We start from the raw sequence: 25416 nt of genomic DNA, 5'->3' as shown, positions 1-25416 counted from the left end.
TTTCCACTATGTACAAACAGCTTCACGGATTTGAATACAGCTAATATATTGGTATTAGATGTCGCACTAAAGCACCAGCATGCCAGACCAAAACAGATGTTTTATTTTTTCAGCCCTTTGCCAAACATTGTGCACAAAGGTGGACGACACGTCTTCACCTCCTCCTGCCACTGTACAAAAAAAAGTGAAGCCAAATATTATCCAGAATACGGATGCTGCCATCTTGTGGCATGACCCAGGCCGTGAGTTGTGATGCATTTGCTGATGTTATCAAAAATGTCCAAGGCGTCATCATTCAATGATAAGTTAAAATTGCAAGTTACATTTTTGTTTAATCTAAATTGTTTGTTTAATCTAAATTAAAACATAAATCCCGGCACATTTGCACCTTCATGCCCACTACTGGTAACTGATTGTACTACTGCACTAATTCCACTATTAGTATTCATGTAAATTCTTTATATTTCTAGACCAGGAACGTGACAACGTTCCCACTGGCGTCCATGTTGCCATTACCCAGCAGCGGCGTTCCCACAATCTAACAAGTTAAACTCTACTTGTACGCGGTGGGACATCGTAAACACGAGCTCAGGACTGGAATTTGAAAAACAAACAAAAAACGAATAGCACTTTAATTCATAAATGTGATCTAACAAAGGTAAAGGGCAAATATTAAGATAAGATAAGATATACCTTTATTCGTCCCAAAATGCAGCGGGTCCACCAGACCCACGAACACTGGCAGAACAACAAAAACATGAACAGCACACAAAAGGTTAAAGGCAGCAGACTTGTGGACAATTTTTCATATTCTGCGTTTTTTCTAGTCTGTAAAGGAGCGTCATTTCCCGACGGTCCCTGTAAACAGGGGCATTGACGACCAGGTGTGCGCGCGCGCTCCCGCGGCCGCGGCGCACGCGCTCCCTCGCGGCGCTTAAATAGTCGGTGGCGACACCGGCGACATCGGAGGAGTTCTGACCGACCCGCAGCCGCCGCCTCCGCCGCCGCGTCCGAAACAACGAAGACCTCCGCTGTTTCCTCTGTTCGCCTTCTTCTTCAACACCCGGAAGTACGAATGTCCCAGTGCGCGACGTGAACATGGGTTAGTTGAACGTGAGCTCCCACCGGCTCCACGCACCTGAGTGACCGCGACAGGCGCGTTCCACCGGACGAGGAGAGAGGGAGGGACGTCCCGCCGGGGACTGTGGGCTCGTGGCACCGGGTTGACGTCTGTGTCGCCGATGGAAAGCTCGTCGGTGTTTTGCGTCCGTCTGTCGCTGAAGCAGAGATACGTCCTGCTGCTCTGCGTCGCTGTCGGAGCCGTGGTCGCTTATCAGTTCACAAGGTGAGACGAGCTCTTCTTCACCAGCTATATAACCTCATATAACACAACTGTTAACATGCTGAATCTACATAACACAACTGTTAACATGCTGAATCTATATATCACAACTGTTAACATGCTGAATCTATATAACACAACTGTTAACATGCTTGAATCTACATAACACAACTGTTAACATGCTGAATCTACATAACACAACTGTTAACATGCTGAATCTATATAACACAACTGTTAACATGCTGAATCTATATAACACAACTGTTAACATGCTGAATCTACATAACACAACTGTTAACATGCTGAATCTATATATCACAACTGTTAACATGCTGAATCTACATAACACAACTGTTAACATGCTGAATCTACATAACACAACTGTTAACATGCTGAATCTACATAACACAACTGTTAACATGCTGAATCTACATAACACAACTGTTAACATGCTTGAATCTACATAACACAACTGTTAACATGCTGAATCTACATAACACAACTGTTAACATGCTGAATCTACATAACACAACTGTTAACATGCTGAATCTACATAACACAACTGTTAACATGCTGAATCTACATAACACAACTGTTAACATGCTGAATCTACATAACACAACTGTTAACATGCTGAATCTATATAACACAACTGTTAACATGCTGAATCTACATAACACAACTGTTAACATGCTGAATCTACATAACACAACTGTTAACATGCTGAATCTACATAACACAACTGTTAACATGCTGAATCTACATAACACAACTGTTAACATGCTGAATCTACATAACACAACTGTTAACATGCTGAATCTACATAACACAACTGTTAACATGCTGAATCTATATATCACAACTGTTAACATGCTGAATCTACATAACACAACTGTTAACATGCTGAATCTACATAACACAACTGTTAACATGCTGAATCTATATAACACAACTGTTAACATGCTGAATCTACATAACACAACTGTTAACATGCTGAATCTATATATCACAACTGTTAACATGCTGAATCTACATAACACAACTGTTAACATGCTGAATCTACATAACACAACTGTTAACATGCTGAATCTACATAACACAACTGTTAACATGCTGAATCTACATAACACAACTGTTAACATGCTGAATCTACATAACACAACTGTTAACATGCTGAATCTACATAACACAACTGTTAACATGCTGAATCTACATAACACAACCGTTAACATGCTGAATCTACATAACACAACCGTTAACATGCTGAATCTACATAACACAACCGTTAACATGCTGAATCTACATAACACAACTGTTAACATGCTGAATCTACATAACACAACTGTTAACATGCTGAATCTACATAACACAACTGTTAACATGCTGAATCTATATAACACAACTGTTAACATGCTGAATCTACATAACACAACTGTTAACATGCTGAATCTACATAACACAACTGTAAACATGCTGAATCTATATAACACAACTGTTAACATGCTGAATCTACATAACACAACTGTTAACATGCTAAACGTATACAACAGAACTCTTAACATGCAAAACTTATATAAAACAACTCTTAACATGCTAAACTTATACAACAAAAATCTCAACATGCTAAACTTATATAACACAATTCTTAACCAGCTCAGCTTACATTAGAAAAATCTTTACCAGCTAACTTTATATAATCAAACTGTTAACCAGCTAACCTGATAAATCAAAACTCTTAACAAGTTAACCTTATATAACATAACTCTTAACCAGCTGTGCACAGCTAACATTATATAACAAAACTCTTAACCAGCTTGCCGTATATATATATCAAAACTATTAACCAGCTAACCTTATATAACATAACTCTTAACCAGTTAACCTTTATATATAACAAAACTCTTAACCAGCTGTGCACAGCTAACATTATATAACAAAACTCTTAACCAGCTTGCCGTATATATATCAAAACTATTAACCAGCTAACCTTATATAACATAACTCTTAACCAGTTAACCTTTATATATAACAAAACTCTTAACCAGCTGTGCACAGCTAACCTTATATAACAAAACTCTAAACCAGCTAACCTTATAAATTACAAAACTCTTAACAGCTAACCTTATATAACAAAACTCTAAACCAGCTAACCTTATAAATTACAAAACTCTTAACAGCTAACCTTATAGAACAAAACTCTTAACGAACTAACCTTATAGAACAAAACTCTTAACGAACTAACCTTATAAATTACAAAACTCTTAACACCTAACCTTATTAACAAAACTCTTAAAAGCTAAACTTATTAACAAAACTCTTAACCAGCTAACTTTATATATAACAAAACTCTTAGCCGGCTAACTTTATTAATAACAAAACTCTTAACAGCTAACCTTGTATAACAAAAATCTTAACCAGCTAACTTTATACATAACAAAAATTTTAACCAGCTAACTTTATATATAACAAAACTCTTAACCAGCTAACTATATATATAAAAAACTCTTAACCAGCTAACTTTATATATAACAAAACTCTTAACCAGCTATATTTATTTATAAAAAACTCTTAACCAGCTATCTTTATTTATAACAAACTATTTACCAGGTAACTTTATACAATAAATCTCTTAACGAGGCATGAATTCAGATGAATCTTCAATAAGAAAACCCCGCCCACTGAAATCTTCATGTTTGAATGGTTTAACTCTTCGATTGTATTTGCTTGGTCATGTCACTGTCTATATTTATTAGCCAACGCTCAGATTTATTGCAAGGAAACCGAGCGAGTCGCACCTGAACTTTGACCCGGCCCCCCCCCCCCCCCCTGCTGGCCGTGGGCAATAACATTCATGAATTAACAATCAATTTCTCCAGGCTTCTGGCTTTCATCTTTCCTCCGCTCAGGATAAGATCATGTTCGTGTATCCAGTGCTAATTCATGTACATAGTAGACAAGCCCTCTGGAACAGGACGAACTGATTAGAGACACGTCATAAGATTAGAGCTGCAGCAGTTAATCGATTAGTCACCTATTAATTAATAGCAAACTATTTTGACAATCGATTAGTAATATTTTTTATGGAAAAAAAAGGCTAAATTCCAGGATTCCAGCTTCTTAAACTGAATATTTTTGGTGTTTGGACAAAAAACAAAATCACCTTGGAGTTTGGGAACACACGACCAACATTTTAATCAGTAATGAAAATATTTGGTAGTTGCAGCCCTAGATAAGACAAGAGACGAGATAAGACTTTATTAATCCCACACTGGGAAAATTCACCTGTAACAGCAGCAACAACAGTCAAAGGCATCTGGGAAGAGGAAGGTCAGAAAATATAGCGAAAAAATATACAATAAAAATGGAAAAAGAACTTTATACATGACATGCAAAGAAAAGTAATTGCTTTGTGAAAAAATGTGCAGTGGTTTCGATTGGATAAAACACATGACTAATAAGTACAGTGTTGTGCATTAAAATTAAGTAATAAATAATAAATACATACACACACACGTACACATACATACACCATACATACTGTACATATATCTAGAGCTGCAACAGATAATCCATTAGTAATCAACAACTAAATTATTCGGCAATCCTTTTGATAATCAATTACTCGGTTCAAGTAGTTTTTATGGGGAAAAAAGAGTCAAAATTTCTCTGATTTCAGCTTCTTAAATGTGAATATTTTCTGGTTTCTTTGCACTATGACAGTAAACTGAATATTTTTGGTGTTGGGTCAAAACAAAACATCATGTTGGTGGTTTTGGGGAAACACGATCAACATTTTTCACCATTTTATGGACCAAACAACTAAGCAATTAATCGACAGATTAATCTATTAAGAAAATAATCGTCAGTTGCAGCCCTACAGTGCATATATCTATAAATGGTTTGTTGACCAAGGGCCATGTTTTTGCCAGGAGACTCACTCCCCATCACTGTTCCAGGTTGAGACCTTTTCTATTGCGATTACATTCAGACGCAGTGATAACAGCCAAGCCACCTTGAGCCAACAATCATTTCCTCAAAATGATTTCTGCGGTGCAACTGGCTGAACTTCAATATTCTTGCTCGTGGTTGCTTTTGGTTAACTTACCGTCCCTCTGGGAGGAAATGTGTAGCTACTGTTATTTCTTTGAGCTTGGAAATTAATCTCGACACCCGCTCCATGGCGTCCACGCCTTTGTTTACTCTGTGACTTCAATGCTGGTGATTGCAACGAAAGGAAATTCTGTAATCTCTCGTTTATTGCTGCAATAACAATGTATTGCGGCGAATGGGAGGGGACCTCCTACTTCCCCAACACAGCCTCAGTGCAAGGCAGGCTCATATCTCACCAAAAACTAGGGGAAGGTGCTAAAATATTGTACTGTACTGTAAGGGCTGCAACGAACAACTATTTTCATAATCGATTAATCTGTCCATTTATTTTGTTGATTAAAACCATTGGTTGTTTGGTCCATAGAACGTCATAAAATAGTGAATTGGGTTTCCCAAAATCAAAAAACGGTGTTTGATTTTGTCCTCACAAAAATCATATCTAGTTTACTGTCACAGAGGAGCAAAGAAACCAGAACATATTCACATTTAGAAGCTGAAATCAGATAATTTGTACACTATCATACATATTTGACTTAATATTGTTGCTCACTCAACGGGAATAATTGTGTCCCATCAGACAAACTTGTCTCAAATCTCACTGCCCTTACTCCAGTTGCACTAGTTCAGCAAATCCCCCCCCCTTTTTTCACTTTGTGAATTGTATGTTGCCGAGCTGGAATCGCCAAGAACCGATGAGAATGAGCCGCCTGGAGGGTCTCCGAGCCAACTCGTCGCAGTTCACTCTGGAGAGGAAACCCTTCCGCGTCCTGGGAGGCTCCATCCACTACTTCCGAGTCCCCAGAGCCCACTGGGAGGACCGGCTGCTGAAGATGAAGGCCTGTGGCCTCAACACTCTCACAACGTAAACCTCAACGCACCAGACAGATTTTTGTTTTTTGCTGCAGATTACGAGTCACGTCACAGTTTTATTAAAACTCACAAAATGTTATTTTACCATAAGTTTATATTTCCTTTTTTTCCCCTTCTTTTAAGATACGTGCCATGGAACTTGCATGAGCCTGAGCGAGGGGTGTTCAACTTCGAAGATCAGCTGGATATAGAGTAAGAAATGTTGGGGAGCAGGTCAACTCCAGCAGGGGGCAGTGTTGCGCTGCAAAAAAATTGCGAAACGACACCTCAGCTGTCCACAGTCCTGAAAAATGTGATATAACAAGACAGTGTACATCTACAGTAACGTTACGAAATGTAATTAATTGGTTGTGCAGTATCAGAGTCTGTGATTGCTGATATATCGATTAAAATGTTATTGGTCCATCAGTCAGACATCGTCCCAAAAATGTGATTTTAATTGAATGTGATATTTGCCATTTTGTTATACTTTGCTACATTTTGAGTTAAAAATGATTATGTGCCTCAGCTTTACACCGACTGTCGCAGAAACATATTAAACTGACCTTACAGATGATGAATGGATCCCTCATAAGACCTTTGACCTTTCTGTACTTCCTGTGTCCTCCTCCCAGAGCCTACCTCCGCCTCGCAGCCAGCCTGGGCCTCTGGGTGATTCTGCGTCCGGGGCCCTACATCTGTGCTGAGTGGGATTTAGGGGGACTACCCAGGTAAAAGAAAAAAGGCAGCAGAGCCACGGTTACTGTACAGTATGTGTTTACCTTTGCAGTTTTGTTCTTTGCATCTGCCTCACAGCCACAGTGACGCCTCAATGCATTGTTTTAGAAATAGAAAAGGTGTCGCGCTGAGTTCATCTCATAAATTTGGCTCAGAAATTAACTGTTCAGTCAGGTAATCCGTGAGTTGGCAAGTATTTTTTTTGCTGCAGGCTTAATCCATTTAACAATTGGAAATAATTCATGGGCTAATTATGTGAATTATTTTAAGTGTGCTCTCATGTATTTGGCCACATTCAGTAGATGTGTTGCAACAAGGAATTTCTTGGAGTGACGTTGCAGTTTTATATGTATGATTTAAAAAAAAAAAAAAAGACAATGTGGCCAGACGCACGTTAGAAGACATATTATGCAAATCCCAAAATATATTTTTTTTCCGGATTAGGACTAAGTGGGCCGAGCACATTAAACCTATAAGGTCAGACGTTAACTAGACTTGATAGAATAATTGAGTGAGAATATAAAGTGAGTTATACGACCTTATCGCATCTAACAGCTTGCTCTTTTCATTTATAATTAAAAAAAAATCTAAGATGAACGCTTCCCATGTTCAATTGTAAATAATTAAGCTAATGTTAATCAATTAGTAATCGATTACTAAATTAATCGCCAACTATGAGCTATGATAGTTGGTTCAAGAAGTTTTTATGAAAAAGAATTTGAATATTTTCTGGTTTCTTCGCTCCTTTGTGACAGTAAACTAAATATCTTTGGTGTGTGGACAAAACAAAACACTACTTGGAGGTTTTGGGAAGCACGATCTTAATTTTTCACAGTTTTATGGACCAAACAACTAAACGATTAAAATAATCGTTAGTTGCAGCCCTAGTTCTTATGTGAATTTACTTTATAATAATGTAAGTGGAATTACTGCTTTTCCAAAAAAATAAAAATAAAAAGAAGACATTATGCAAAGAGAATGTATCATATAAATGTAACACCACTGCTGCTCCCATGAGAGTCACTGATGAATTTTTTTTGTGGCAGATATTCAAAATTAAATCTGACAGGCACATCTCCCTGAAACGATGAATTAATTTATTTCTGTAATTTTGTTTGGGGGGGGAAAAAAGATTGTAGAAGTATGTATTTTTTGGAGAAGTGCTGCCTCGAGGGAATGTGAGGTCTAGGTAATGTTTATTTGATAATCATCTAAACGGAGTGGAACGCGGCGAAGCGTGACTTCCCCGCGCCACCGCCATTTCAAGATAGTCGTGCTTTAAGTGTAGTGTCGGTTATCTGTTTGATGGTTTACACATTTTTTTAAAGGGCGAGTAGTTCACAGCACTCCGAGGAACTCGTTTGATGCGTGTTGCTCCTTTTTTTGGGGGGGGGGACATTGGAGTGTTTTTTCTTATTTTGTTGTTATTGTTGTGTGGATTTCCTCTTCACAGTTGGTTGCTACGCGATGAAAACATGAAACTGAGAACGACGTACCCGGGATTCACCGGCGCGGTCGACGCCTTCTTCGATCAACTCGTCGGGAGAGTCGTTCCACACCAGGTACTAAAAAAAAAATTGGACTGAAGCACGTGATATCAAACATAATCAAAATATATGATGAAAACATAAACATACGGTTTTGTTTATTCAGATTTCTTTTTATTCATATTTTGAGCAGATATCAGAATTCATTCAGTTAAAATATGGGACCAAGGTTAAACTTTTTTTTTTCATATACTTACATTTTTATTGTGTTTTTGCCATATTACAAGTACAAGGAACACAAAAGTGATAGAAAAGATGAAAAGGGGAAAGAAAGAAAAAAAACCCAGATTGCTTTACCTCATGTACATATTCATTTGACATGCGTGTAAGATTATTGTAAATAAATCTTTTCTGCTATAAGATATACATTTATTCTTTTTCCAGTCCCTCATTTTTGTCGTTGCTGCGTAAACGTCCATTTTTTTTCCCATTTGTCCTTTCCGATTTTCTTCTTGAGTCCTTATTTTGTGAGTCAGCAGTTTCCATTTTCAAATATTTCAACTGTTGGCGATCATACCTTGTGCAAATTTCTTTTTGAAATGGCCTTTTTGCAACTTGCCAGCAAGACTTTAAAGTTTGAACTATTTTGACGAGGAGAATCTTTGGATCTACAATCATTTTTTTCTTACGTGCAATATTTTTGTTACCACCTACTTAAAATAAAGTGCAATAACTTCGCCGCTGCCGACCATATGGGAACCGCTGCTGGCAAGAAAATGCACCATACTGAACTCGGAACTGTGCAAATTGTTTCTTCTCAGCCATATTTTCTTGGTATCGTTGAACAAGCTCTGATTTCCATTTCACGGGTGTTTTAAAAAAACAAACAGTCAGACTGTGCAGAGGGAAGGTGTGAATGTTTCAAGAGCTGGTGTCAAGTCCTAATATGTGTCTTCTTTATCTGCTGGCTGATTAACGCGCAGTACTCCCAAGGTGGTCCGATCATCGCCGTTCAAGTGGAGAATGAATACGGCTCCTATGCCGAGGATACAGAATACATGCCGTTCGTCAAAGAAGTAAGACACAGAAATGTTAAAATATTTCAATCATAACTGGAGCTGCAACAGGTAATCGATTACTTTAATCGATTAATCGGTACAAGTAGTTTTTATGGTGAAAAAGTAAATATTCTCTGATTTCATCTTCTTAAATGTGAATATTTTCTGGTTTCTTTGCTCCTCTGTGACTGTGAACTAAATATCTTTGGTGTGTGGACAAAACAAAACATCATCTTGGTGGTTTTAAGGGAAACATGATCAACATTTTTCACTATTTTACCAAACCATTGGACCAAACGACTAATCGTTTTATCGAGAAAATAATCAAAAGATGAATCGATTATGAAAATAATCGTTAGTTGCAGCCCTAATCATAACTGGTTGCCTGACCGATATTGATTAAGGATTACAAAATGTCCTTGTAATATATATATATACAATTTCTAAAAAAAAATGTTAATCTCTTCGTGATTCCTAAGATGTCATTATCAAACCTTTATGACAAAGAAATCGAAATGAGTCTTGATATTTAAGTTTAACCATAAAATTTAACATAAATCATAAATAACTATAAACAAAAAGAAAACACAAATTCAACCAATTATATAGAACATGAATTAAGAAAATTAACATGATTCATTTTACGTAAAATATCAGCATAATTCTGCGACGATATAGTGGTATAGGTTATGGATGGATGGATCAACATAAATGAAAAAAAAGTTCTGCATAGTTTATTCTGTACAACAAAAGATTTAATATTAGTAGACATGAGCTGATACCGATTTTTGTGCTGATATTGGCCGATATAATCGACCAACCGATTTATATTGGGCGGGCTTTAACAAATACACTTACTAACTTGTACAGTCTCCCCCTTTCACCCTGTGTCTGTAGAATTCAACAGTGAAATGAGTTTTGTCTCATAATAATAATTCTCTCCAGGCGTTGTTGTCAAGGGGCATCGCAGAGCTGCTGCTGACCTCCGACAACAAGGACGGACTCAAGCTTGGAGGAGTGAAAGGAGGTATTGTCAGACTAGGCTGTCACACACACACACACACACACACACACACACACACACACACACACACACACACACACACAGTATGGTTGTTGGTGTGTGTAGTATTCTCACACACAACGACAAGACATCTGAGCCCAGCGTGACCCAGTGTCAGGCAGCTGCAGCTCAGAACCAAATACTAAACACAAAGGATTCTGTGTACTGTAGAACCAGGAATTGTAACGGGCATAAACACTGTGGTACCAGAAAAGAAAGAAATGGATTATGATTCATAATTCTATTTCTTCTGCATCTGTACTGTTTTTAAAAACACAATAAGGCTTAATATGATTTAAAGTTTTCTGTTTTTTGTTATCGATGCAAACTCATGATTCACATCATTTCAGTGCAGACTCCCCCTGGGAGTTGGTTTTTTAATTTTTCATATTGAGGTAAACTCTCCTCTGGGGATTCATATAATGTCTGAATGTGTCTCTGAAATCATTTTTTATGAATTAAACATATTCCTTGCATGCTATATAAGACTGATTTGCATGAGTCTATTTGCATCGTATACAGTTCACAGCGACGTGAACGGTCGATGCTCGCTGCCATGTAGAAGAGCATATTAGAACCTTTTAACTTTGTGAATTAATTAATAATTTGGTTTCATAAGGACACAACATGCTGTGTGGAACTAGTTCAGAAGAATGTGTGTTTGCGTGTTTTTCCTTAAACAATAATCAGCCCATACAGTAAATAAGCTCTAATGTGAGGCTTGTTTTTATATTTGTTTGACTTGATGTTTTTGTTTTTTTAACGCATACTTATTATTTTTTTTTTTTGCATGCCCGCAGCAATAGAAACCATCAATTTTCAGAGACTGAACCCGAACGACATCAAGTATCTGGATGAAATACAAGTGAGTCTCATGCTCACACTCGTCCTTTTTTCATTCATGTTTGGTGAATTTATGAATCATTTACGTCGTTTTCTGATCTGATCAGACTAAACTGGATAAATGCATCATAAGCAACTCTGGCTCTTTTCAAATGAAGACTGTCCACGTACACTTTATGGCTCGGCTGGTATGGAATTTTTGGGCGCTGATTTTGTGCCAGGAAATGTCATTAAATTTCATTAAATAAGGTCGTTACTCAAAGAAACTGAAAGGTCATTCATACGCTTCTTGTTCAACTTGTGCTGTGTGCAGCAACACCAAACCATGTCTTCTAACCCTCAGCCTCAGAAGCCCAGGATGGTGATGGAGTACTGGTCCGGCTGGTTCGATCTGTGGGGAAACCTTCATCACGTGTATTCAGCCGAGGGTAAGGCTCAACTTTGCTTTTTCGACAAAGATGAATTTTTGACGTATTCTTTGGCGATGATTCCTGATAGGAGTGAAACAAGTATGTCTGTGTATGTTCTTATAGATGAATTCTTTGCTCAGGCCGAAATGGTTTCTGTCCGTACGGACGGAGCTTTGGAGCCTACGGGTGAAAAGGGCTTTAGATAGATTTTTTTATTTTTTTAAAAGCTGCAATTAAAATGGTCTCTATGCCGTGCCAGGTGGAAAGATGGAATAAGGACATGAATACATTCTTCATGCTGAGTGTGAAACAGTCTCTCTTCACAGAAGAGCCCATATGGTCACTTCTTTCTTGTTTTTTGGGGGGGGGGGTTTCGTGGCTTTGTCAGAGATTTATGAGAGATAATTGAAGAGCTAAGCAACCAGACAAACCAGACATCAAATCAAACATTTGCAAACTCAGGATTGTTCAAAGTTGTGCACCACTGATTCTCAGGTGTGAGGTGTTTTACTTTGTAGGAGTCACATTCATCTCAAGCAACTTCCTCTGTATCCACATCTGCTATAGCTACGCACACACACACACACACACACACACACACACACACACACACACACACACACACACCGACTATGATCGTCTTGGCCCCCGACTGCATTAAATAACATTCTGTTGTGCGATAGTGCCACAAAAACGCTCCACGGAATACTTACAGCCTTATTATACAGTTTTAATATTTACATAAAATGTAGTTTATGAAACACTTCTATTCAAACCCCTCCTAACTCGTCAAAATAGATGAATGAACTCGCAGCCATTTGATGTGAAATGATGTAAAACAAAGGAAAGCACCGAATGTTTGGCTCTTTTTCGCTCGGCGCCTCCTTCAATGTGAGACGGCCGGTGATTAACTCGCATGTTCTCTGCGGTACATACATAAGTCATCTGACGCGATCCACATGCTCCAGCCAGGGCGGTGACATTTTTAAATATGATGTACAGTCGTGACATAGACGACGGCACCTGTTTCACAACCGTAAAGATCAGTGACGGTCGCACACGCCCTTCTATCATCATCTCGAGTGCTCTTATATACGAGTGCTCTGTGCAGAGCCTGAAGCCTCCTTTAAAAAATTTTATTTGACTGTCACATCCAGCAGCCATCCACATCCCCCCCAGAAAAATGAAAAGGGGGCCACCAGTGTCACTTATTCATTTTCTCCTCGGCGAGAAAAGGAGAAGGAGAAGACCGTCGCTGTGCAGAAAGTGTCACAGCTCCATGAAATGAACACTGGAATATCTGGGGGGGGGGGGGGGGGGGGGTCGTGTACCTGACAGCTCAGTGCTCCGCAGACGGCAACACACCCAACGGTCGGTCACAGTTTCGTGCCGCCGCCAAACCAACCGAGTACGGCTTTAGTCACTCACCCTGCTCGCTTGTTATTCACCGGGGGTTCGTGCCCCCCGATTTTCAAATAACTGAAGTCAGTGCAATTTTCTCTGCCGAAGTCCGATTTGAATTAATTAATGGCTCGCTCTGCTACGGGCTCGCTGTGAAACACATTTAGCTAATTTTGTGCTGTACAGGAAAGGTATAAGCAATCCTTTGTGTGTAGCGCTGAAATGGATTATCCTGTAAATAGGACGTGTGGCTGAGGTCCATCCATGTTTTAATTGAAGTGGAATCGGGGGCAATGGGATTATTGAAAACGGTGGCTGTGGTTTGTTGAAGCTGAAGTCAAATAGATTTTTGTTCTTTCTCTCCTCCTTGTTCCTCATGGGTCCACATGTTAAGCGTTGCTTTCGTTATTCTTGACTTAAGCCAATGTATACACATTATATATTTAAAGGTGCTATATGTTAGCAGTCTCAACGAACATGGTTTCTTGCCAGGAGGTGATAGTGATGGTCGCTGGCCGAGAGCTTCAGACATCTTTTACAAGACGAGGGAAGAGTTACCATACACAATCTTCCTCATATCTTGCTAAACCGTGGGCAGACTGAGCGTTACAGTGACTCACTATTTCTCTAGTGGCTCTCAGACATGCACTGAAGTCCGGACATTTTCCTTTTTTTCCCCGGAGGGGCTGAATGTGATGACGCAAATGTCCGCAAATGTTGCTCTGGACATCTTCCAAAAAATTGATGGCTGCAAACAAAAACACTGGCTCCTGCAGTAGAATCATCGTTGGTCATTCGTGAAAGGCAAATTCAGGACACAATTTTCTGCACATTGATAGAAATTGAAGTATAACAAGGTTGCCGTTGTTTTCCACTGCCGTAGGAATTAAGTTTGATGCGAAACTCACAAAGGTTTCCTCTAGACCGGTAAGGAAACAGCTGTTGATGCTAATGCTGACCATGTAGCTATAGCAACATTACATATAGCACCTTTTTAAAATGCGATATGTTTGTTTCTCCCCCCCCCCCCCCCCCTTTTTTTTTTGGGACAGACATGATACCTGTGGTCACAGATATACTTAAGCTGGACATGTCCATCAACCTTTACATGTTCCACGGAGGGACAAACTTTGGCTTCATGAACGGGGCATTTGCCGTCGGAATACCGGCGCCCAAACCGATGGTGACGAGCTACGGTACGTGTGACCAACGTGTTTTCTACATGTTGTGTAATTTTTCTGGCGGCATCTGGTGGTAAAATTGCAAACCGCAACCAACTGAGCACCCGACAGGGGACACTTTATGGCGGCGCACCGCCGATTCCATTTCCGGTTTCTGGCAGTGTCTGAAACTGGTGCAACAACCATATTCAACACGACGTAGCAAACATGGAGACTCACACGGAGGTGGGGTCCACCTCATGTTACTGTATTTACCTCATTCAAAGCTGATTATACATATATGAAAACATAGTTATGGGCAATATATTCAATTTCTGTCAACAAGTTCTTCTAAATATGACACACTGTAGCTTTAAGAAATAAAGAGAGAATTTTTGTGTATGTAGTGTTGATTCATCAAGGTTGAACTAAGTCAAAGTCTCAAACATTCAACACAAACCTGCAGGTTAATGCCAAGGGACATATTCACAATTACTGGCACTTGTACTGCTTTTAATGCTCATCACTAAAGCCCATTGATGCTGCAGATAAATGCACCGTGCGCCAGCTAAAACATATAAGTAGTTGTTGTATAAGCGCGACGAGGATACTTATATAAATATCCGTAGATGGCGCTATCCATACACGCAAACCTCTGACCTTCGAATGCTCGGAAAAATTTGAATATGCACAGTCCCCACTAATGAATTCATTGCCCAATAAAACGCATCGGAAATGTAAATTAAAGACGGTTCGATGGGTTTTACATCCTCCTGTAGGGCACTTAACATTGCAACGACCTCGCTCTTTGGGAAAGAGGAGAATTCTGAAAAGTGCCGCGCGGTTACGCACGGCCACCTCTGACCTTCAAGCGTGTGTTTACGCCTTTTACCTTCTCTTTTATTTATTTATTTATTTTCCCAACAATTTCTGTCAAGATAGCCCAGAACGTGTGTCGGGCCGCCTGCTGTCTCCAGGTGTCTGATAGGGGGGCACGGTAAATGCCTCTGCCACAGTGAGAGGCCTCTCCCTCCCTCTCTCTCTCTCTCTCTGGCTCCTGAGCCTGCTGTTCTGATAGCGCATTATCTTTCAGATTACGACGCTCCATTATCCGAGGCTGGGGATTACACCTCCAAGTACCATCTTCTGAGGAATTTATTCAGCCACTACCACAGTGAGTGTTGTTGTATGTTTTGTTGCTGCCGAGACGGGGCCTCACGTCTCTCTCTTCTGTCTCCCCTTTCTCTCCCCTTTTCCTTTCATCCCCCCCCCCACTTACGTTAATTCTCCTTGTAGAACCTGTTCTCCGTTCGGATGAAGGGGGATAACTCTGCATGTGATTACAAGCATGTGGCTTGATGTGGGTTTTGTCGAGGGTTTTTTTTTTCTCTCAAAGTCAAAGACCCTCCTCAGTCCTCGACCCTAATGTGAAAATTACATCGTCATGTTTATTGCTTATGCAATTTTCTGGAGTTCACAGAAGACAATTTGAAGACGAATTTTTCCAATTTTTTTTTAAATCAAGGGCTCGCGAATCGGCACTCTATCGCGTCATTCCCGTGTTTTCATGACAAAAAGACCAGACAGCGCGTTTTGTCGTATGAACGGCACAGCAATCTTACGACTTTGAAAACCATGTAGTGCAGAGGTCTCAGACTCCCGGCACACGGGCCCAGACACGGGCCCCCTAATCGAATTCCTGCGGCCCGCCATTTGATATCAAGTCACAGTGAAACCTGGCCCGCAACCTCGGTCTTTCTTGTAAAAAAACGCCGCGCACGGCACGCGCTTTGTGCCCATCCGAGTGTTGCGACGGTAGCGCAAGTTAAAAGGGATAACGGTGCGTTGAGTGGGTGTCGTCAGTGAGGGCGTGTGGTCGAGCAAGGAGGGCGAGCGTGGTTCCAGTGTCGGAGTGAGAGTAACTTTTTGGGCCAATCACAGACTGGTAGCGCCGTCTTTTGTTGAGAGGTCAACGTGTCGTTGTCGAAGAAGCCAAGAGAAAAGTTGATGATGAGCACAGGCTATTTCAGGAGGTGGAGTGGGAGATGGATTCATTTTATTTGTTGAGTTCAGGAGCAGTGTCACCTGCCTCATCTGCAAGGAGAACGTTGGCGTGTTGAAGGAATATAACGTGAAGCAGCGTTATTTATCAGTTTGGCTTTTTTTTCTGAAGCTGCACTTGACTGGCCCCCTACTGACCAGACTGGACACTCATCAGCCCCCAGGTAATTTAAGTTTGAGGCCCCTGGCTTAGTGTGTCCGAGGCTAATGGCTCTTATGGTCCGGCGGCAGAAGTCTCTCGTTTTTCTCCAGTGGCAAGCACTGGAAGTGTAGATTTTGGCCATCTGGGACTGAATCCCATCAAAAAACCTAAACAATGATTCTTCCGGCCCAGTGGTGATTGAAGACGGTTGTGAAACGCTCGCTGTGTGTGATTCCTCCTTATGTTTTGTAGTCTGCTGAACAATGAGCAGTGGCCTGGATACGAGAGCCCCGTCTGCGGAAGGCTTTGTGCTCTGTAGAAAACCACAAACACATGACCTCAATTTTTTCTCTCTTTTCTAATTAGATCAGCTTGATGTTCCATTACTGTTTGGTTGTCAACTCATTCGCAATGTGTCAGTTACTCTTTGCCCTGCGGTGGTGGCGGCGGCAGCGGCGTTTTTGTTGCGTTGCTTGCCGTGGACTCGGACTGATCCGTCAAAGGTCTAACACTTGTATTTGTCAACACCGTGGCTCTTGAAATAGACTCGTGGCCTAGATGCTCTGGGGTTTTCCTCATTATTTCAAAGCCGTCAGATATTGCAAAAGAAAACCCAAGCAAGCGGCATATGCTTCTTGAAGCAGCCTGTCTCTGCTCGCTATTAATGTTACCAGTTGATCTGGAGGCATTCCATCAATCAAAAGTATCAATACTTTTAATCATCCTCCAACCATCTCCTGTAAAGAAAGTCAGATGTCAAAAGCATGACTGATTTAAACCCTGTGGGCATGTTTCTTCGCTGCAACATACTGCCTTCGAAATATGATATGATACTAAAAAAGATAAGATAAGATATTCCTTTATTCGTCCCACAATGGGGAAATTTGGTCGTTACAGCAGCACAATGGACAGAATAAAGAAGAAATAGCAGAATAGAAAGAAATTTACAGGATTTAAAAAAAACCCCACTATGTATGTACAAAATATAACAAAATATAGAAATATGAAGCAGTTGCAATAGTTGCACGTGGGGAATAAATATGAGTATTGCACAGTTGGTTATTGCACCGTTGGTTATTTCACAGTGGTGAAAATTTCTATAGCGCTTTTCTAGGAACTCAAAGCGCTTGCTTTGAAATAATTGAATATATCATATAGTAATTTGGGATACTTAGGGATTTGTGTGGGGGAAAAATGATGTGTGTCTTTTCATTGCGCAACTTTCCCCCCCCTCAAATATTTATACAGTACCAAAGGGCACTGGCTTGTAAGCAATTAAAGAGACATTTAGAGGAAAAAGGTGTTGGCCATTATCCTCCAAGCTTCCCCTTAAGTGATCCAGCTGTTAGCACTTGGCGATAAGGAAACGCTGTTGAAGCCTTTTTTCCAGAGGAGCCGCTGGTGTCTCTCTGCATACTTTTAACACCTTTAAAAAGCAGTCAGAGGGCATGTTAACAACTGTAAAGGGATCTTTCGTGACATACAGAACAAACAGGAGGTCTGCTGTGGAGGGTGAATAAACCCAAGGAGCCTTAAGAGCTCTGCAAAAATTGCTTTTAACTTGAGCAAAAGTCGATCCGGATCGAGATCCTTTGGACCTACGTCCTGTCGTTATCGCCTACGTGGGCTGCGTTTCCCTATAGAATGTATAAACCCGCTAATTTTTCATCAGCAACTTCAAGTCGTGGTACTCGACACTAGTTCGATTGCACCAAATGAACTTCCGTGTCGTTCAAACATTATATCATCGGCGAAGACTGCAAGCAATCCTGTGAAAATTGTAAAACCCCGAAATTGCGAAACTTGTAATTGGTCTGAAAGTCCAAACCAAAAATTGTTTTCACATTGCTAACGAACCGAACCACGGTTCAGTTTGATCCGGACCGAGAGCATTTTGGGCCATTGGTCCGGACCGTGGTTCGAGGAACCTTTCACACCTGCAATTTTGGTGTGAAATCGCCCTTAAATAAGATTGTGCAGGTGTCGAGCAGCAAAGGTGTATATTTCAAGGTGTGTGTTGTTGTTTTTTTCCCATGTTTCTTTTCAAGTGCACACTAGATTCAATTTCCATGGTCATAATCTTCCATACACTGTTTGAAGTACCCGTTGAAGGTTAGTTTGGGGCCCTGGGTAAGATAGAGGATAAAGAAACTGAACATGAATTGACATACAAACAGAAAAACCCCAAACCTAAATTTTTCCTCCTTGTTTCTTCAAGCCCAGGCGCTCCCTGAACCGCCTCCTCTCCGGGAGAGGAGAGCGTACCTGCCTGTTGTCATCCAGCAGCACCTGTCTCTGTGGGACAGTCTGCAATTCACCGACAAGGTGAGCTACAGACGACGCACAGAGAGAAACTCCAGGCACGGCCATGATGGACGTCATCATGTGTTGCATTGCTCATAACAGACATACAAGGTTGTTTACAGACATCAGTGATTCGTCAAAAATAAAAAAAAAACTTGATACATAATATATAAAATACCCCGTCAAATAAACTCGTGGTCGTGTAGCACGAGCTCCTCATCAAACCTGCCCACTCACCAAATTATAATATTTTAAATATGTTAACTGTCGTCAACAGTAGCTGTTGTTCTAGCTGTTCAGGGACCTGCAGTAATCATTTACACCGACCCAGTAACATCTATACAGAATTTTGGGTGGGGGGGGGTTTAAACGTGTCATAGCAGGGAGTGTTTATTGTCTTGTGTCATGTGCAAAAACAATGCCGCTGATGGAAAAGGAACGCTCTGAATTTCAGTCATGCGAGCTTCGTTAGGTTTGATAAAGCATCACTTTGGATGGGGCCGTGTTGTAAAGAGGAGATTGTGTGGCAGAAGTCATGAGCTCCCATCTGCACCGAGAACTGACGTGACATTCTGGGCTTCCACTGTAAATGCAAATAAACCTTGTAATCCTCTTTTGCATTTCTTTTTTTTTTTAGCCATTTAAGTCGGAGAGGCCGGTGAACATGGAGAACCTCCCCGTCAACAACAGGAACGGACAGTCGTACGGCTACACGCTGTATGAGACCACCATCACGAGTGGAGGAGTCCTCAACTCGAAGAACAACATCAGAGACAGAGCACTGGTGAGGACACACAGCGTCCAACATGACGACATGACGCACCGACGCTCGAGAGAACGTTTGCACTCGGCGAAGCTGAAATCTGCTTGTTGGAAATGACACCTCTGTCCTTGTGGAGTGCAACTAACAAGCTCAGGCTGCAACCAGTTGCTCTGCTGTTATTGTCACTGGCGTAGCACTGGGGGGGACAGACTGTAATTTTGCCTCCTTGTTTTGGGGAGGGCCCAAAGAGACTGCTTGTGTTTATGGCCCAGAATTTGGTGCCGCACGCCTGATCATTGTCACCCAGTTATAAGACGACGCTCATGTCTGTCATGTCACTTCAGTATGATTCTCTGCGTTCTTTCTTCTCTAGGTTTTTGTGGACAGACATTTTGTTGGCGTTCTGGATTACAAGACACAAGAGCTGGCCCTCCCCGACGGGAAGGTACCGTATATTCTGTATTTATTTTAGAAGCTTATGTAAAAAGGATAAAGTCGTTAATGTTTAACAACGTGCACCGTGAGATTTAAGACGGTGTTGATAGATGGGGGTTTTTTTAGCAGCGGGGTCTCAGCATTACTTCAACTAGAAAATCATCAAGAGAATTTTTATGTAACATCAGTACAAATTCAGCCTCACAGTGTAAACTCAGAAACAGCCTTGATCATCTCAAATCAGACCAGATGAGAAGATTATTCACCTCTGATTTCATGCCTCTGGTGTTTCAATGTATTTTTCCACTGAAGGGAAGAAGAACTCTGAGTTTACTGGCGGAGAACTGCGGAAGAGTGAATTATGGGAAAAGCCTGGACGTGCAGCGCAAAGGTACAAATGGTCCCACAAACGGATTGCTACTTAAATGCCCCAGTCAGCACAAGTCTTTTTCTTAAATTATCTATTTTTACATTGGAGACCATATAAGAAAGCTGAAGGCAGCTTTGACTCACCTTTTCAGGTCTGGTCGGAGATGTTGAATTAAACAAGCAGCCCCTCCGAGACTTCATTATTCATAGTCTGGATATGAAGCCAGGCTTCGTGAACAGGTTTGTGTCGTTTTATATTTCATTGTTCACTTTCCCTCCATGTTTTTGCTTCTCTGTGATTAAATCAGCTTGCATTGGATTCCACCCAGCCGATTATCTCCCCGCTTAACACAATCACAGTGGTAATGTGATGGAAAAACAAGAAGGAATCAGATCCCAATTCAGTGTAACTCACGTTAAACATCTTGAATTAAAGGCGGCACGGTGGCTAGATTTCACCGTTGGAGTCTTTTCAAGTCTTTGCACTGGTGGCGATGCTAGAGAGGACGTTTCACCTTTCTGAATACGGTATTTTAGTTAGCGGCATGTATTTGACAGTTTTAATGTGAGGCCCATTCATCTGCCTCTTCCAAGGACATTGATTCGGTGTAGACATCATGAAAATCAAACCATCATCGGTGGTTATTCATATCCTACGTGATGACAAAGCAGGGAGCAGGGTTTTGTTTTCACCCCTGTCTGTGTGTGAGTGACTGAGTGTGCATCGATCCTTAGCTTTTCATTTCTATAGAGATGGTTATTCTCCATTTACTGAAAAACTGACATGGTGGTTGAATCGACAGGGACTCTTAGTGCAACTGTACATAGCTTTTAAGGCCAATTCATACAAATACATTCACCGACTGACGAGCTCAGGGCATAGATCACTGTGTAATTGAAAAAAGGTAAATGCTTTGCATGACTATAATTTGTAGGGGCATAGATGTGTGTGATGCCAAGGTCTTTCTTATGTGAAAAACACAAAGGGAATTTTTGTGTCACGTTACTCGTGCGACTTTGGCCGCAGGATAATAGCGCGAATAAGCACAACCCGCTAACATTTGCCCGTTCTTCCTTACACTTTCTTTTGAAAAGGACTTTTATGTATTCTCTCTTTGGGTCGCATTCGGTGTGAACGCACCATAAGATGCAAACTGATGTTGGCAGACCTTTAATGTGGCTCCATCCCATAATATTCATTAAGTCTGGTACAAGTACAAGAGCCAAGCATTATAAGGTCATATTGCAGGACCTAGTGCAAAAACATATCCCTCAGGATGCTTCCATATCACCAGATTATAATACCGTCACCTCATTTGTAGGTGTTTTTTGTTTTGTTCTGGGTCACCTCCTGTAAGCAACTCATATTTGTTACACTGATATTAAACATCAAGTATTATCTGACCTTCTGGTGTGTCAAATATATCTTGATATATTCTCTGTCCATTTTCAGGTCTTTCCCCACGTAATGCAAAATTGCAATTTCTTTTACCTCAGCACTATCCTGAAAATGTCAGGGCCTGACACTCCTGCTTGAATGAGGAGCTGAATAACCACGGAAGGAGTTCCGGTCTGATATCACGGCAACCTTTTGAATTTACTTTGAGGCAAAATATAACCTATAGGCGAAATAAGAAGACAGAGAATCTGAATATTTTGCATACTATTCGTGTCCACATTTTCACATCTGACACATTGACATTTACCGCAGGCAGATAAATGATAGGGAATGATAAGGGATAACATGATATATGGCCGGCTGAAAAACCGCCTCCTAAAAGTCAAGACAAGGGAAATTTGTGTTTTTTTTTATTATATCATGACATTTATTGTGAAAGGTGCTATCTGTATGGATTATATCCTTCTTTGGCAGACTGGAGAGTACAGGCCACTGGCTGTCTATGCGTGAGCAGCCTTCCCTCCCAGGGTTCTTCCAGGGCAAACTCTACGTGAACAGCTCCCCGAAAGACACCTTCATCAAACTCCCTGTGAGTTGGAACAACCAGTGAAACTTCTAATACAGTACAGCAGCATTACAAACTACAAGAATGACATTTTTAATTCAAACGTTACTTAATAATCGAGGCCATAGGAAGTTGGGGTGCGGGGGGGGGGGGGGGGGTGCTCCTCAATAATCATTTTATCATTAAAGCCCCAGCGTTTATTTTTTGTAATTTTTTGGCGGCATCTGGTGGTAAAGTTGCAAACCGCAACCAGCTGAGCAGCCGACAGGGGACACTTTATCCTGGTGCAACGCTGATTCCATTTCCGGTTTCCGGCAGCGTCTGAAAATTCTACGCAAATGCGACGTATTCCGGACCGTTTTGTGCAACAACCGCATTCAACACGACGTAGCAAACATGGCGACTCACACGGAGGTCGGGTCCACCTCATGCAAACTATATTTTCCTCATTCAGAGCTGACAAAAAAACATTGGTCCTTTGTTGCAGGTGATTATACATATATGAACACATAGTTATGGACAATACATTTAATTTCTTTGATAAGCTCTTCTAAATATTACACACTGTAGCTTTAATTTCAGAAAAAAACTGCTTTTTGAGAAGATCCATTGAGTGGTAGCTCACTCATAATTCAGTGGCTATATTCATACAGTAATATGTAAATGTAATTTATGTCGGTAGAGAGAACATCTTGATCTTGAAAGGTTCTCTGCTGGAAAAATATATTGTGTTAATGTTCCTATTCTTATGCAGTTGCACATAGTGCAGTTATTGATTGAATATCATTAACATTTCATTGGTTGAATCTGCCGGTTGTTGTTTACAGGGATGGATTAAAGGTGTAATCTTCATCAACGGCAAGAATCTTGGACGATACTGGTCCATCGGTCCGCAGCAGACTCTCTACGTCCCAGGCCCCTGGCTTCACAGGGGGGACAACCAGGTACATTCTGTCTTATCTATATTTGCGGTTGCTTACCTTGCGAGTGATACTTTTTAATCAGTCACTGTAGCACACTATATTCATATTCATGTAGATTTTTCTTTGTTGAAAAACATTTTGCAGCACTTAAATTACAATTTAATCCAATCCTTGCCAAGGTTGGCATACAACATGTTTGGATCACCTTGAAATTCCTCAAGACCTCCTTGAAATAGAGAGATTAACGACGTGTACTTTGGGCTGCAACTAACGATTGTATTCATTATAGATTTATAGATTCACCTGCTGAACATTTTAACATTCTGTTAATCAATTGGTTATTGTGACAGTAAAATGTCAGGAGCTATTGAAAAATAGTGTTTCTCAGATTGAGGCCAAGGTGACATTGTTAAAATATCTTGTTCTGTCTGATCAAATATATTCAATTTGCAATTGAATACATTAAAACTCTCAATATTTGCATAATAAAAGACTCAAATGATGAACCAATTAACAAACTTAAAGCTTGCTGAATTTCCTGACGATCAACTAATCCATCAACGTGTCAGCTCCATCTGGTTCTGTATTATTTAAAGGACAAATTGAAGGGATTTTGAAGCCGTGCTGGATGCGCACGTCCTCTGAGCGCCATCCGTTTCTTACCTCCACTAATGGCAGCTGAGTAAAATCATATCACTGCTCAGCGGTTGCAGTATTATAGCTACTAACATCCATCACGCTATGGCTGTAATGTTGTTGACCTCTGCTGCAATTTCTGGGAAAGGCCTGAAGCTACATCTACTATATCTCAGCATTTCTGGTATTTTATTAACTTTCCTTCCCAGTGTGCATTTATTGACATATGCGCAACCGCCCACACTCGCTGTCCTTTCATGACCTCGCTAAACTTCAATTTTGTTCTTTTCACATCAGGTGATTGTCTTTGAAGAGCAGGAGACAGATGGTAAGATCCAGTTCGCCAGCAGCCCTGACTACGGCATGACCGTCGATGTCTAGTAAGGACAGGAGGTCGTAGAAGAGGGGGGACAGGGAACGGAGGATGATGGGAGAGTCGCCGCAGAGGTCGGGACCAAGGCGGCAGACGTGAGTTTGGTCCACATGGGCACTGACACCCAGCCGACACCAGCAGCACTGAGAAAGTGACACGTCGGTGAACAGGACATTTGGTGTGTTTACCAGACGACGTCGCCGCAGCCGCAGCCGCAGTAACCGACGTCCTCACATCCATTTCTCATTTCGTGGCTGTATTCGTGACATTCTGTCAAATCCCCTTTATTCAATTTAGCAACAGTATCATTAACGTGCACTCATACGCTGCATAATTGGAGACCAAGGGACTGTGACGGGGAATGATCTTGATCGTAATAAAGTGTTAGAAGCTTGCCTGCTCTTAGACTTAATTTATACATTACATCCAGGCTGTAATAAAGGAATGTGTGAATAAAGACTGGTTGGATCACTGTGTCAGTAGTCGAGGCCGACGAAGCCTGTGAACTGCTTTATTTATCTATCTATTTTTCCCCTTTTAACGTCTTATGATATGGAGAGCTCATGCGGAGGAGTCGAGCTCAAAGGCTGCATTTGAAGATCCTTTTTTGAAAACGCATTTGTTGCCTTTGGCCAGCCTGGATACGGACAATTATTTTCTGTGAAGATTGATTCTGTCACATTTGACAGCCAGTCAGATTAGACTAATGGAATTATGGGTAATCTGCAAATTGATATGTTGTCAGGTTTCCCATGGTGCAGAATTCCTGGATTGGGTTACTCGCAGTTCAAAGCAGCTAGCAATGTTTCCCACCACATGCTGTAGTCCTTAAATATGAATTAGCTTCAAAATTTTGCTAACGCAGCTAACTGAACAGCAACACATGACTAAATTTACTAGCTAGGTTAAGGTTAACCTTAGCTAGCTAATGTTAAATAAGTAGCATTAGCTTGCTAATGTTTCATTTTTAAACTAAAGCAGCTGA

At 40.8% G+C, this 25416-nt stretch overlaps 1 protein-coding gene across 5 annotated transcripts; it reads left to right on the top strand.

Moving 5' to 3' along the window:
• Window positions 1-848: 848 nt before the first annotated feature.
• On the top strand, window positions 849-24905 carry glb1l2 (galactosidase beta 1 like 2). 5 transcript variants are annotated; one of them, XR_004789707.2, is made up of 19 exons: window positions 849-1345; window positions 6114-6314; window positions 6446-6514; window positions 6937-7032; window positions 8493-8601; window positions 9510-9602; window positions 10530-10611; window positions 11448-11512; window positions 11834-11918; window positions 14354-14497; window positions 15555-15635; window positions 18883-18989; window positions 19606-19752; window positions 20105-20176; window positions 20479-20557; window positions 20688-20775; window positions 22033-22105; window positions 22409-22523; window positions 23327-23343. XR_004789707.2 is itself a non-coding variant. In XM_035622104.2 (19 exons), exons 1-19 carry the CDS (start codon window positions 1242-1244, stop codon window positions 24437-24439), a joined length of 1935 nt encoding a protein of 644 aa, XP_035477997.1. In that variant the 5' UTR covers window positions 852-1241; the 3' UTR covers window positions 24440-24905. The 5 variants fall into 5 exon arrangements, 3 of the variants coding, with proteins under 3 accessions (XP_035477997.1, XP_035477996.1, XP_035477998.1); XR_004789708.2 differs by having other exon boundaries at window positions 21989-22105; window positions 23327-23342; XM_035622104.2 differs by lacking the exon at window positions 22033-22105 and adding an exon at window positions 24356-24905 and having other exon boundaries at window positions 852-1345; window positions 6117-6314; window positions 23327-23443.
• The last annotated feature ends 511 nt before the right edge of the window (window positions 24906-25416 follow it).

This window comes from Scophthalmus maximus, chromosome 11 (genome assembly GCF_022379125.1).
Source record: "Scophthalmus maximus strain ysfricsl-2021 chromosome 11, ASM2237912v1, whole genome shotgun sequence".
NCBI classification, from domain to species: Eukaryota; Metazoa; Chordata; class Actinopteri; order Pleuronectiformes; family Scophthalmidae; genus Scophthalmus; species Scophthalmus maximus.
This window is presented reverse-complemented; position numbering and strand designations above follow the sequence as displayed.